Below are 15,387 nucleotides of genomic sequence, written 5' to 3' on the forward strand. Positions count from 1 at the left end.
AGCAGCATTTCTGTCAGATAGAGTGGTAGCTTTCCAGTCAGAGCTTTATATATAAAAATATGCCAATGTGCATCACGTCTCTCCTTAAGGGAGGACCACCCAACCTTTTCATATAAAACACAATGGTGTGTATCATAAGCATCTCCTGTAATGAATCTCAAAGCAGAGTGAAATACAGAGTCAAGGAGTTTAAGGCATGAACGAGATGCATGCCGATAAACCACATCACCGTAATCAAGGACAGACATAAAAACTGCCTCAATAATCCTTTTCCTACTAAACAACGGGAAGGTAGCTTTATTCCTATAAAAATATCCAATCTTTTGTCGCAGACGACAGACAAGATTTTTTATGTGAAATGTAAAAGAGAGTTTTTCATCTAGCCAGATACCAAGGTACTTATATTCAGAGACTCTCTCGATCAAAGAACCGTTCACAGCATAGATGCATGCACTATTGTCTAAATCTCTAGCCCTAGAGAACAACATGAATTTAGTTTTAGTCTGGTTAAGGACAAGTTTAAGTGAAATAAGAGCATTCTGAAGAGCATTAAAGGACAGTTGCAGGTTCTCAATAGCTGACTTTGCAGAGTCAGCAACACAATACAAGATGGTGTCATCAGCATATAAATGGATTTGACAACCACTGACAAGAGACACAATATCATTGATGTAGATGGTGAATAGTACCGGACCTAAAATTGAACCTTGTGGAACACCTTTGGTTATGGGTAAGAAACCAGATTGGATATTACCTAGCTTCACACATTGAGATCGGTCAGAAAGGTAATTACTGAACCAGCTACACGCATTTTCACTAATACCAATGTTAGCCAATTAATCTAATAGTAAAGAATGGTCTACTGTATCAAAGGCTTTACTGAGATCAATAAAGAGGGCAGCACAGTGATTACTATTATCTAAGGCAGAGACAATATTGTTAGTAACCAGAGTGATGGCAGAGATAGTGCTATGGTTAGTTCTAAAACCAGATTGGTGAACAGATAAAATAGTGTGACTTGAGAGAAATGTTTTCAATTGGTAATTAATAAGGGATTCCAGCGTTTTTGACAGACATGACAGTCTGGATATTGGCCTATAGTTATTAGGGTCAGTTTTTTCTCCCGCTTTATACAAAGGAAGGACACAAGCTGATTTCCAGATCCTTGGAATAACGCAGGAAGATATAGAAAGGTTAAAAATGTGGGTAATACACTCTGCAATTACAGGGGCTGAGAGTTGGAGAAAGAATGGGTCTAGGTTGTCTTCTCCAGTGGATTTCTTGGGGTCAATGCTTAAGAGAGCATCAAGAACCATACTGGAGGACACAGGAATAATAGAAAACTGAGGAACATCATTGGTGGTAGGCATATGAACCTGTTCAAGGGGTAGCTGGTTGTCTGCTAGAGAAGATCTAGAGTTGTCCTCTTTGAAGATATGGCCAGCAACATTAAAATGTCTATTAAAACCAGCGCAGATCTCGGTTTGATCGGTAATAAAACTATCATCAAATTTAACCTGAATTGGAATAGAAGCTGATGTAGCAGAGCTATTTTTGTTGGTTTTAACCACCTTCCAGAATTTTGCTGGGTTAGAATAGGTGTCTGTGATCAATTTTAAATAGTAGTCAGATACATTCTTCCTCACTAAGGATGTACATTTATTTCTTAAGGCTCTGAATGCAGTCCAATGTGAGGCGTTATTAGTACGTCTAGCAAGAGACCAGGCTTTGTTTCTAATTCGGAGAAGAGATGTAAGTTCTGGACTAACCCAAGGACTGGATCTATCCTTAACTCTATACTTCTTAAAGGGGGCATGTGTATTTAAAATAGATAGAAAGGTGGAAATGAAAAAGTCTAAAGCTAGTTCGACATCAGGAATAGCCAGGGTGTTGTGAATATCACTATTATAAAGGTCATGAAGAAAGGCTTGCTTATTAAAAATATTTAGGTTTCTCTTAATTAAAACCCTGGCTGAGGATTTTTTTATATGTGTATCACGGACACATACAATGGGACAATGGTCACTTATACCTAATTCAAGTACTCCAGATAAAGATATTTTATCACTCTTATTAGAGAAGATTAGGTCTATAAGTGTTGATCTTGAGGGTTCTTTCATGTTTGGCCTGGTTGGATTTATGATTAACTGTGACAAATTTAGGTTAGAAGATATTTCCTTTAAATGATCAGAGGCATTTGTCAACCAATCCAGATTAAAATCACCCATAACTAAAACTTCAGAATTAGAATAGTGGGAAAGTAGGTCAGCCAAACAATCAATAGACCCAGCGTCAGCTGATGGAGGTCTATATACTCCAACAACAATGAGAATTACTAAAACCACAATCAATTTTGAGAGCCAGAAATTCAAAACATTTGGGTATAGAGATTGAGAGTAAAACAGAAACAGAAAGACAGGACTTAACATAAATGGCCACACCACCACCTCTTTGAGGCCTGTCCGATCTAAAAATGTTGAAGTTAGGCAAGGCCACATCACTGTCATTTTGATGTTTTTTTAACCATGACTCAGTAATGATCAAAATATCGGGATCAGTTTGCAGGGCTAATATTTTCAAGTGATCCAATTTCTCAGATTGGAGTATACTCCTAATATTCCAATGAATCAGCTTCAATCCTTTTCTGCATCGAAGAGAAGAGTAGTTGACACAAGATGTTGATTCTATGGACATAGGGTCAAGCAGTACAGCATTATGCCTATCAGTAACTCTAATAGGAATATGGAAGCGAATAGGGGCAGAAATTAACATAGGGAAATGGGTCAGGGGATGAGCTATGGGTAATATAGCCACAGGAGAACAAGGTGGAGTAAGTACACTACAACAATTATTGTGTTACTCAAAACAACAACAGGTCCCTTCACGCCGGGACAGGTGGCCTCTTCTTTCATTTAATCTGTGAGCTTGTGGGTTGAAACGATTGAAAGCTCTGCCCTCCTCTTTAGCTGTAAAGTACACAGCACATTCAGTTGAAGTTCTACTACTGTTAATGTGTTGGTCATAAAATGTACCTGCACATATCTATTTGGCCAGTTCATTTTATTGCACCAAATATATACAGACATTTTGTCATAAAGCTACAGTCATATGAAAAAGTTTGGGAACCCCTCTCAGCCGGCATTATAATTGACTCTGCTTTCACAAAAAAAATATAAAAGTGGTATGTCTTTAATTTACCAGGAACAGCTAAGTACTGGGATGTTTTCCAAACAAAGATTTTTTGAAAAGCAGTATTTGGTTGTATGAAATAAAATAAAATGTGAAAAACTGGCTGTGCAAAAATATGGGTACCCTTGTGGTTTTGTTGATTTGAATGCCTGTAACAGCATGTAAAACTGATGAATTTAAACGCAAAGTTGGTTGGATTATGTTGTTAAGCCTTGAACCTCATAGAATTGTCTGTTTAATCATGAGAAAATGTATTTTAGGTGCCTAAATGCAAGTTGCACTTCTCTTTGACTCTCTGCTGAAGTGAGACAGAATGGGATCATCAAAACAGCTCCCAAAAGATCTTAAAAACAAAGATTATTTATTGCCATGGTTTAGGGGAAGGCTACAAGAAGGTTTCCCAAAGGTTTCAATTGTCAATTTCTACTGTAAGGAACGTTGTCAGGGAATGGAAGGACACAGGCACAGTTGCAGTTAAACCCAGGTCTAGCAGACCAAGAAAAGTACAAGAGCGGCATATGCGGCGGATTGTGAGAATGGTTGCAGACAACCCACAGATCACCTCCAAAGACCTGCAAGAACATCTGGCTGCAGATTGTGTATCTGTACATGGTTCTACAATTCAGTGCAATTTGCACCAAAACATCTGTATGGCCGGGTGATGAGAAGGAAGCCCTTTCTGCGCCCACGCCACAGATACAGTTGCATGAGTATGCTAAAGATCATTTAGACAAGCCAGCTTCATATTGGAAGAAAATGCTTTGGACTGATGAGACAAAAATTAAGTTATTTGGTCTTTATAAAAAGCAGGTGTCTTGGTGCAAATTGCGCTGAATTGTTGAACGATGTACAGATACACAATCTGCAGCCAGATGTTCTTGTAGGTCTTTGGAGGTGATCTGTGGGTTGTGTGCAACCATTCTCACAATCCTCCACCTATGCCGCTCCTGTTTTTTTCTTGGTCTGCCATGCCTGGGTTTAACTGCCACTATGCCTGTGTCCTTCCATTTCCTGACAACGTTCCCTACAGTCGAAATTGACAATTGAAACCTTTGGGAAAGCTTCTTGTAGCCTTCCCCTAAACCATGACAATGAACAATCTTTGTTTTTCAGATCTTTTGGGAGCTGTTTTGATGATCCCATTCTGTTTCACTTCAGCAGAGAGTCAAAGAGAAGTGCAACTTGCATTTATGCACCTAAAATACATTTTCTCATGATTAAACAGACAATTATATGAGGTTCAAGGCTTAACAACATAATCCAACCAACTTTGCGTTTAAAGTCATCAGTTTTACATGCTGTTACAGGCATTAAAATCAACAAAACCACAAGGGTACCCATATTTTTGCACAGCCAGTTTTTCACATTTTATTTTATTTCATACAACCAAATACTGCTTTTCAAAAAATCTTTGTTTGGAAAAGATCCCAGTACTTAGCTGTTCCTGGTAAATTAAAGACATACCACTTTTATCTTTTTTTTGTGAAAGCAGAGTCAATTATAATGCCGGCTGAGAGGGGTTCCCAAACTTTTTCATATGACTGTATAATTCATAGATATTTCACTTTAACAACAAAAAAAATGCAGCATTCAAATGAATCCATTTCCACACCTTAATATAGTTAAATTAGGTAAAATGGCAATGGAAAGGTTCAAAAAGCCACCCATTCACTACTGTTATGTAAATAAGTCTCTATAAGTAGCTTCAGTGGCAGAGCAGGAACTGACTGGCTGCATGCGCGTCTAAACAACGTGCCAAATTATAACGAGCTGGGCGGCATTCAGGAAAATAGGTGACAAGTTTTCTCACGGCATCGCTAAACTAAGTAAACAGTTACCTCAGACATAAACTTCCTTGCAACACTGCCTGGCACCGTCCCCAGTCTCTGCCTCCTCCCTTCTCAGTGCAGCTTTAGCTACTTTGCCCTGTCCATTCAAATTATGACAGCATTTCTGCTCGGTTTAAGAACCTTAACAAAATTCCATTAGTGGATATAGGATTAAGCATTAAGCTTTTTTAAAGCTGTTGCTCTTAATTAACTAAACAAACACAGCCTTCTATTTCACTTAACATCTTAAGTCCTGCGGTATGTGCATGAGCTAATGCTAATTATTCCCTAACGAACCGGGCAAACAGAGCTGCTGGTCCAAGCAGGAAGTTTGGGTTTGTTTTCCATGAGAACTTACATACATGTGTATACATAAAGTAACCACATGCTCTCATTACATATGACACTAATTCAGATAATGTAATTAAATGGTAACAAATACGTACACTGTTGGTACTTATATATAAGAAAACACACCGTTTACTGTAGGTAATCCTTACATGTTCAATGTTTGAATGAGTTTTTTTCGATTGCTAAACCACAGTGGGCACAACTGGAGCGACATGTGCAAAACTCTAACAACATGCAACGCAGCAGTTCATGTGGACCAAACTCTATCTTGTTTTTCATTGCTTAAACACAATTCTCAAAACTCTACACACTTATCTCATGGCTTAACCACAACCTGCACAACACTGTATTTCCAGCACTTTTTTCAAATGGTAACACACTGCTGTCACAACTGTAAACCACACATTCAAAACAGAATGGATTTCAGCTTGGTGCATTTCAAACACTGCGGATTGCAATTTCAACTGAAACACTAAGAAGGTGTCTTGTTTTAGACTTGTTAGTGAACATACTGTATATACAGTATAGGGAAAGCTCAAAAATATTTTTGGAAATGGACCAATGAAGACATGTTGGAGGGAGAAGAGTGGCAGTGATAGTGTGAATGTGCGGAGGAAGACCGAGAAAATATAGAGCTGTAATTTCTGATGAAATACAGTAAGGGCTACACTGAGACCCTGTTGTGAATCATGTCTCATTAAGAGAGGCACGGTTGAGGCGCAACCCAATCCGCAAAAATCTAAAGTTGCATCTGTAACACGAATTTTCCAGCAAACAAAACGTAAGAGTTACATCCTTACAGTAAATGACAACATTTCAGGCATTTGTTTCTGTATTACAATTATAGCATATTTACACACATAAATATTACATTTGGAAATGTTATCGATAAAATATAAAATAAAAAGATCTATTGAAGCAAACTTCTGATTTTCATTTACCTAAACATAACTGGTATGTTATAAAATAAACAATTTTATGTGAAATAATTTCACTCTTTCATCGAAGAAAATATTACATTATTTTTGTGAAGTAACTCAAATTATTCAAACTATAAAGATTAAAAGTTTGTAATTTGTGTATTGGGGTTTGATGCTAGTGTTGATACTCTGAGTGTGTTCTGAGTGACAGTGTGTGTTATTTTGTAGGTGAAGTGAACTGTTCAGCTCCAGTGACTGTTGGTAGTGCAGACTGTAGTTAGAGTTTTGCACATTGAGCTACAGTTGTGCCCACTGTGGGTTAGCGATCGAAAACAACTGTAAGCCATGCTAAACAAAAGGGACTTTTTATCATGTTATTGTGGCTGCTTCAGAAGCAGACTTTGCAGCTTTTGTCAAAACCCCGGGAGTTGCAAGCTGATCTCAGAGCTGCATCTGCAATCTTTCTATTACAGCCATGGATTCCATGTGTGATCGGCAGTCAAGTTTTGACATGAGCAGTGTTTCAAATGAGGAATGCACCACTGAGGCCTGCACAAACACACATGGGATCCATAACTGCACAACTAATTAAAGCAAGGGGATTTTTCCTTGAGTCTCAAAGCAACTGGGGAGGTATACAGGGGGAGAAGAGGCTCTCCTGATGTCCTTTATCCAAGAAAGTCCCCATAACTTACTGTTACGTTAAGAACCATTCAAAAAGAGAATGATTGAACATTTTGAAATGTGCACTTGCAAACTGAAAAAGTTTTAAGATATACATTGTTTTTATAGCAAAATCTGTGGGACAAGTCAGACAAGAATACATGCAGACAAATGTTATGAGCTGGACACAAAGCCACCATTCCATGGCGCCTCATGCACCACCAGCATAACCCCAAGCACTAAATATGCACAGCTGTAAATATGTACAGCTTGTGCTGTGAAGCAACCGCCAACATACAGGAACAGCAACTGCAATAACATAAGACCATTTATCACACGAGCGTGGCCGTCAGTCTATCAGAGCAAAGCTAGCCGGGGCTGTGTTTACATTCCTAAAACTGGATGTGATGCTATCAAGTGGCTGAGGGGGGTGATGCAGGAAGGAGATGTTTGGAAAGTAAACTGCTATTATCCCACAAACATGCGTGTCTGCAAAGCATGCAGCAATGCTCTGCTGGAAATCACTAGTGGACTTATTCATTTGTCAAATGATGAACTTTTTCTTTGCATATTCTAGCCTGCTTTGGTAATTCCCATCGAGGTCACCCTGTTCTTTAACCCATGGGGACTTTTCTGAAATGCTCCTCTGAATTCATTCAAGTAACATTTGTTAAAATTGTCCAAAGAGATGTCTGGGCCAAACATCCATTCCAATACAGAGAAATAAGCTGCTCCGGGCTGGCATAACATGTCACTCAAAAGCCCCCCCTTCCTCAACACCTCTCATCTGGGAAAGTACCTGTGTTTATGCTTTCAATCTGTCTCATCGCATTGACTGAAAAAGTTGAGATGGATTGCAATTCAACCATAGTTGAGTCACACCATGAGGCACATGCCGTCAAAATGCTTCTGTAAAGACTTTATTGAACAGAACACAAACGATAAAATGGAAGGAAACAACTCAAACCTACCACTGATGACTTTCAGCACACGTAGGGTTCAGTCTCACTGCCTCCGCACCAACACCCTTCCCTAAGAAGACAGAACAAACAGACACAACAGATTAGAATTCTCCACTGGAACACAAATTCTACACATACAATTTGGGCTGGGTATCGAAGTTCAATACTTTTTCGGCGCCGAATGAAATGCCTCTATAACATTGCATATTGTAAAATGTCGAGTATTGTAAAAGGTCTTGTCGTTCCATGTTAGTGAGCCAATAAGCATGGATGATGAGTCATTCAGGAAAAATACATTAGGTTACATCAGTGAGCCTTACATAGACTAGCACTTTTTTGCACTGATCCATTGCATTATTTCCATTGTGTTCCTTTTTGCTGGTATATTTTGTTGGAGCTGCAGTGGCTTAGGAGATGGGGCATTTTGTACTAATCTGAAGGAAATTGAAACATTTTGAATGATACCCAGCCCTTCATACAATTGAACCCCGGACATATTTTTGTCCACACGACGAAAGAAGAGAGCGTGTGGGTGAGAAGACTGGAGGGGTCTGTTGACTGAGAAAACACAACAGGATATAGATACATCAAGAAACATCAAAAGAAGGGCGCTGGATTAGAACAGTTAAAACGGAAGCCATATGCAATGCAATAAGGGAAGGAGAGCTCAGCTTTAAACCCTTCATCACTCAGTGGAAAAGTGTCTCATTCCATCTGGTCTATTAATATCCACATGAATGTCAAATATGATGCCGTGTTGCTTTAAATAGCCAAGTGCCTGACACTGTCAAATGACCAGCTCTGATTCTTAGAGGCACATTAATGAGAAGGATGCCAGAGGAACAGGTCATTCCAGTCTCAACTTCTCTACATTCACAAAACAGCCTCGGTTGGCGAAAAACAAACAAACAGCCCAAAAGCATTTACTGACACATTGACGAGCGTGGGAAGTTCGAGATCAAACAAAAAACTTTTTGAAATCATGAAGATGACTTCAGGCGCGCAAGGTGTCCTTTTTGTTGAGTAGACATTCTGTATATCATGCACTGTGCGTGAACTTCTACAATGCTCAATGTATGTTACACTTTTTGAGATGTCTGTGAAAGAAACTTGGTCACAACCTGTGTCAAACTGTACGATATCAACTTTGAGCCATGTCGGATTTTTTTTTTGTGAAATCCCAACGCCAGTGTAATCAGAAAAAAAAAAAAATATAGAGATACATAGTAAAAAGAAAAAAAATATAGTAGTAAGCTTCGTCCTTAGCGTTGAAGTAGATAGTGAACATGTAAACATTAAGCCCTTGGTGCGGTTCATTTAGGTTGGTTTGAAGGCAGTCTGAGACTCTGGTGCACACTAAGCGGAGAAGCACAATGCCGAGTTTAGAGAGAGACTGCTGTGCTCGCTGAGATGAGAGGAAGAGTTTCCCGAAAATCTACATGGTTTTTTGTGATTCGTATCAGGTTGCTCTATAGCAGTTTTTAACAAGACATTAAGACCAGAAAAGTAGTATAATAGATCTTTAAATGCACGTGTTAGTTATTTAGTGCACGTTGTCAGAGCATACACCCATATGCTCCGCCTGCTTCAGTCTGCTGATATTGTAACGTGGGCTGACAGGAAAGTAGCACTACATTTAATAGATTCTGGCTGTTACAATATACACTCCATATTAGGCATACAATTTACTGGCTGATGCTCTGTGAAGGAGGCGGTGGTAGATGGCATTTTTACTCGCCGAACTGTCTGACAGCAATTCAGTGCACGTGACTTTTGTTTACAATGTATAGTCCGTTTGAGTTTTGCCTTTGTGAACGCGAACCGAAACATCTAAAGAAACAAAACAATGTATCCGCTCTAAACTGGTGCGCACCAAGGAAGAAAACTATTCGGCGTGAACATGACCTAAGATAAACAGATGTTTTGTAGCAGTTATGTCAGCTCAGAGTTTTCTCTGTCATTGTATTACGATAGGTTGGCTTGTGCATGTGGATAGTAGCATCAGTCACATTGTGAGATGTGGTCCTAAACTGCTGACACTATAAAAGATGTTGATGCGTTCTGTTTTTGGTTACCAAATTGTTAACTGCCGCCAGTGGTCTAAAACAAAAACCTACGTTTGTCTCATGACAGCTTTCCTAAATTGACACACCATTCAAATCAGACGTTTCACTTAATTGTAAAGACACATATAACCTATAGTAGTGTTTTTGTATAGGGAATATAATGAAACCAATAGAGCACAACGTACTTGCACAAATACAGATCTTTTGAGTGATATCTACTAAAATGGATGACTGAAAAAAAACTTCTGTGATAACACTTCTGGTTAACACTATCAATGACGCTGACGGGACAAACTGACATGGATTGGGGTTTTCAAGATGAATGGCTTGACATTTAGGGTTGGGTCATTATCTAAGCTTTGGATACGACATTTAGAGTAACTAACATCAAGAGAGGGATGCTTGGCAAATGGCAAATGAGGTATACAACACAAAAGTTTAGTAGATTACCAGTTGCTGCATGTCCCTTCTTCTCCTCCAGAGTGGGGCTGATGTCATGAACATCACAGTAGGCTCTGGTTAGCCGCCAAAGAAACGGGGAGTTCTGTCCAAACTACAGAAGTACAACACAGTGTTAAAGGAATAGTTCAACATATTATTTTAGCTTTTTGCCTTACACTCCAGCTCAAGAAAAGGCAACAGAAACCGTTCCCGTCACTGTGCGTGCATTTTTTTATATAGAAATGGGCAAAGGATGCTCATCCAGGTTAGCTTAGCTCAAACACTGGTAGTCAAGAGGAGCAAGTCAAAAGATACACTTTACAACATCACTATACACTTCTGTATGCTTGTTGGGACTTGTTTATTTACCACCTTATGTTGCACTCGTTTGGCATATTGGCATATTGGTATATTTTTACACTTTGTCATTTTAGAATCAAATACATATCATAAAGAAACCAGGAAGTGCCTTGGTCACGTATGTATTTGATTCTAAAATGACATAACGTTTAGTGATCTTGTAAAGATTATCTTTTGACCTACTCCCCTTTACTACCAGTGTTTGACCTAAGCTTACCTGGATGAGCGACCTTTTCCCAATTCTAAATCAAAAATGCACGCAGTGTTAAGACACACTGCTGGGTATTGAGCGACAGGATTATTAACATGTATGGATTGAATGTATGCAAGCGGGGTTCACATCCATTCTACACACCTCCTCTCTCTGCTCCAAAAGGAGGTTGAGACTTTCCCTTTTGTCAGAGTCAGTGCCCAGACGCAAATGCTCGACCCGCTCTAGAAGGACGGACAGTTTGTCTGCGGGTCGCTCTTCAAGCCTCTGTTCCACCTCACCCAGCTCTTCTTCATCATCATCAGAGTCCGTCAGTGCCGTCATATACCTATACAAATTAAGACATAAGAATATATTGAGATTGCATTCGAGAGATTATAAAACAAAAATACTGAAACCAGGCAGAATTTTTTTTTAAATAAATGAAAATAAAAGTGAATAAAAAAAAGTAACAGGTTAAAAAGGAACACTAGGTGTTTCCAATCACAAAGGCCAGTCTGTCCACTTGGCCCCAGGAAGGCACCATTAAACTGCCTTAATTATTGCCTCTCCCTGAGCTACAAATATCCAGCCTGCATCACGCTACCTCAATCTTAAACCATCGTCTACTGGTGGGGGTTGAATGAAAACACCTCAGCAGAGGATTTTTCAGATCAATTAAAATCCTGTCTTAACGAGCAGTCTAACAATCACTGTTCTGCCAGCTGCTGATTATAAAAAAGGGATTTATCTTCACTGCCTGTTTACACACAAATGGTTTACATAAGTGGGTCGCTTAATTGTTTATGAATACTGGCTGTTAAGAAACTCTTGACGCCTTAACATGGATACCTGAAGGCTGTTCCACGAACACAGGCAGACTTGTTTGTCGGAGTGAGGCACGCAACACTCGCATTAAGATGTTTTTATGGTGCCCCCTTTCAACTACTGTAAGTATGTACAAACACCCCAAGCCAACACTTGAGGAGCAGCAGTAATAAAATAGCTATATTAACCGGTATACGTGAAAAATGAAAGACATAAGACAAGGGTGAAAATATGAAAAGCCACTATTAAGTGTTGGCAGCTGCCGCATGTGCGTCATTGGCGGTTAGGGGAATATTTTGGGCAGCGAGCCATGGTTCTGGAGGGATGTGTCAGAGCGGGCCACAGACAGAAACACCGTGGACTCAACAGGTGCCTCGTGCCGCAGGCTGCTTCCTGACTCCACCCCACAAGACACACACACAACTTCAATAAGGAATGATTACAGGAGTAACATGAGGGCATTAAAGCTACAGAGATTTGATTCAGTTAAAAAAAAAAAAAAAAAGCGCACCACGGATGACAAGTCAACAACAAATGCAATGGTTTTTCTGGGATAAAAGGAGATTTGTCCTAATTTAGAACAATACAATGAAATGCAGCTGTATTCAAGATTACCATGTAAATAATTGATCACATGGCTTCATGTATGATAAAGGGATATTATAACCCGACTCCGTGCTTCACCTCTCAGCTCTGCAGAGCAATTCTCCTGATTTCAGCTCATTGTGATTTCATGGCCCGTGACTTTACTGCTTTGATTCACTCATGTCATTTCCCGCTGCAGACAGATGCTATTCAGCAAAGTAGCTCTAACTCTTGGAAGAATACAGTGGAGCATTGAGCAGCTAAGCAGCCTGATATTTCAGAGTTGGAGGAGGGCAAAACAGTTAGTGCTAGGGTTACGGAAACTGTTTGCTATCAAGGTTGAGATGAGCCACACCGTCTCATAGCTGAGTAATGCAAGTTACACGCCATACGCAGCAATATTTATTTCAAGTTTGCAAACATAGCAATATTTAGCAACCATAAGCTGCTCATACAAGAGTGAATAAGTCAGTGGCAAGGCTGACTTAAACTGGGCAAGGGGGTGTTCTTTTGCTTCTAAATTTAACTTTTTATTTGTGAAAGGATGATTGTGTACGTGTCTTTTTTAAGACCAATTTATGTGAGTTTGTGCTTTATTCAAATCCGGTAGCTTAGCAGAAAATGGAGAATCACTGTAGCCTTGACAGCAACCAGACTTTACAGTATCTTTATTTTAATCTCCATCTGTTTTTATACCATCACTTTGAGATGGTGTGCAAAGCCTTTCTTCAATCCCCCTCTCTGCACTAACCCTTGAGTAAACGCGTAAACCTGCACGTGAGGCTCAAACCATTTATTGGCCAATACACACCAGCTCAAAAACATCTGAAGGAGTGTGTTTTTTCTGGGTTTACTCCCGACTGCCGTGGTCTGCTCGCACCACACATTAGAGAGCTCTGCCTTGCACCAAACAGGCCTGGCTTTTAACTCCAGCAGAACAGTCACATTATTCCTTCATTAATTGCCTAATTCATTCATTCTTTTGTCCATTTCTTCATTCAGGAGTCCGTTGTCCCACCCTGCCTGACAGGCAGCAGAGTATATAGTGATCAGCGCATTCCTGTCACGCCATTCCACGGCTCATGAATCACTTGAGTTGAAAGAAAGAAAAGAAGCCAAGGATCTATTTGTATTACTGCGTGTTTATGTAGTGTCTATATGTTTGTGCAGGAACCATTATTACCCTTGTAGTGTTACTAGCAGTGCAGAGCTGCGAAAGAACCAGTCTAAATATTGTCACCAGCGTGTCAACACTGAAAATGCCTTGATGATGTCAGAGGTCAGAGGAGGATGGGCAGACTGGTTTGAGATGATAGAAAAGGCAAAAGTAACTCAAAAAAACCACTTGTTACAACCAAGGTATGCAGAATACCATCTCAGAATGCACAACACGTCCAACCTTGAAGCAGATGGGCTACAGCAGCAGAAGACCCCACTCACACACAGACACTAATATGTATTTTAATTAATAAAACACTATTATAAAACGATAACTGAATTACCAAAATGGAATAGAGGATTAGTGCTAATCACTCATTTAAATACACCTGACGGGGTCCTGATAACTTGGGATGGGAACATCCTCATTACACCAGGTCAGTACCAGAATCGGTATACAATAAAAGCAGTATAATATATCTAGCCATGATGCGTCCGACCTCTGTGTTATGTAATGTTGAAGACTGGAAAGCACCTTCATTTTCAGCAGGCTGTGTGCTCACTAGACCAGAGCAGCCATTCAGAGTACAGACCCCAAGGGGCATTGAAGGGATCTCTCAATAGAGCTTAGCAATGGAGGTCTCCGCGGTTACGCCGTTCAAAACAAAGCAGAGTTACCATCCCAACATGATGAACACGGGGCCCTGGAACATGCAGCCTAGCTTATTCAGTCTGTAGCTGTGGTGACAGGACTAATGAAAGCCTGTTCTCTACACCACTGGAGAGGGTCCAGTTATTTATTCTCTACCACCCCCAAAGGCCTGGCATGGATTGACTCATTACATGTTACCTCACACTTTCTCACTGATGAGCGGCTCAACCACCTCTGGGTTTTAAACTATGCTCCCTTTGTTGTGGTAAATAAAAAAAGGCGGAAAAAGAAAATGTAATTCTTCTGTCACAGACAAACGATGACACTGCTCGTCAATTATGAACACAATATACTACATCACGGGAGTTCAAATCGTAAACCGCACTCCGAGGACGATGTCGTAACAATTTGTTCCTAAAATAGCAGGAGGAAACAAGTTTGGAAAGTTTTTTTTGGTACATAACTGAACACAGTAAATGTTAGGTTTGTGACTGTGCCAAAAGGCAACCAGGCAAGAAATACATCTTAACAGGAGGCACCATGACACCTAGAACCAAACTGAAGAACTGAGTCAGGAACAGAAAAGACCCAATATGAAAGAATATCGATAGTTGGCGAGAATGACCTCAATGGAAAGGTGATTATTCTTACGTTCCTCACTTAGTTACCCAATCCTGTAGCCAATGTAGTCGTCTGTTTTTAATACACACATTGATTACAGCTGCTTCAATGTATCATAAATCAGAGAGCCAGACCCACCTTTAATTGATCCTAATATTTGCATTTCAATCGAGGTTTTTAAGATCATAGAGATGAAGATCACTAGAGAAAACGTGACTGGGAGATATGGGTGGTCAGGGTAAGACTTGGGTGCAAACAGGGTGACAGACAGCCACACGTGTCTGCTCTGACTGCTCTTTGTATACATTGTACGCAATTCAATAATTGCGCTTGTTTGCCAAAAGAAAAAAAAAAAATCATTGAAGTATGAATCTGAGGATATAGATGTGAATGTCTTGGATACATCGCAACACGTTACCATGACGTCACAGGGAAGTTAGACTAAAGCTTTTAATCACAAAGCAGACAATGAGCTCCATTTTCTCTTTCTAAACATCTCGCTGCGTGTGTTGATCGGGCTTGCCCGTCAATAAACATGACTCCTGCTTAAGTCTGCTTAAATCAACAACTAT

General features: G+C 39.8%; 1 protein-coding gene across 2 annotated transcripts in view; it reads right to left on the minus strand.

The window, feature by feature from the left end:
- The window catches only part of rmdn2 (regulator of microtubule dynamics 2), a 49,525-nt gene that overhangs the window by 22,109 nt on the left and 12,029 nt on the right, over positions 1–15,387 (minus strand). For both annotated transcript variants that reach the window (XM_080037095.1, XM_080037096.1), the window contains exons 4-6: positions 11,137–11,320; positions 10,431–10,533; positions 7,924–7,984 (exon numbers count right to left, since the gene is read on the minus strand). In XM_080037095.1, the coding sequence (XP_079893221.1) occupies positions 7,924–7,984; positions 10,431–10,533; positions 11,137–11,320 (348 nt within the window). The remainder of the gene's footprint in view (positions 1–7,923; positions 7,985–10,430; positions 10,534–11,136; positions 11,321–15,387) is intronic.

This window comes from Ammodytes marinus (genome assembly GCF_949987685.1).
Source record: "Ammodytes marinus genome assembly, chromosome: 11".
Taxonomy (NCBI): domain Eukaryota; kingdom Metazoa; phylum Chordata; class Actinopteri; order Uranoscopiformes; family Ammodytidae; genus Ammodytes; species Ammodytes marinus.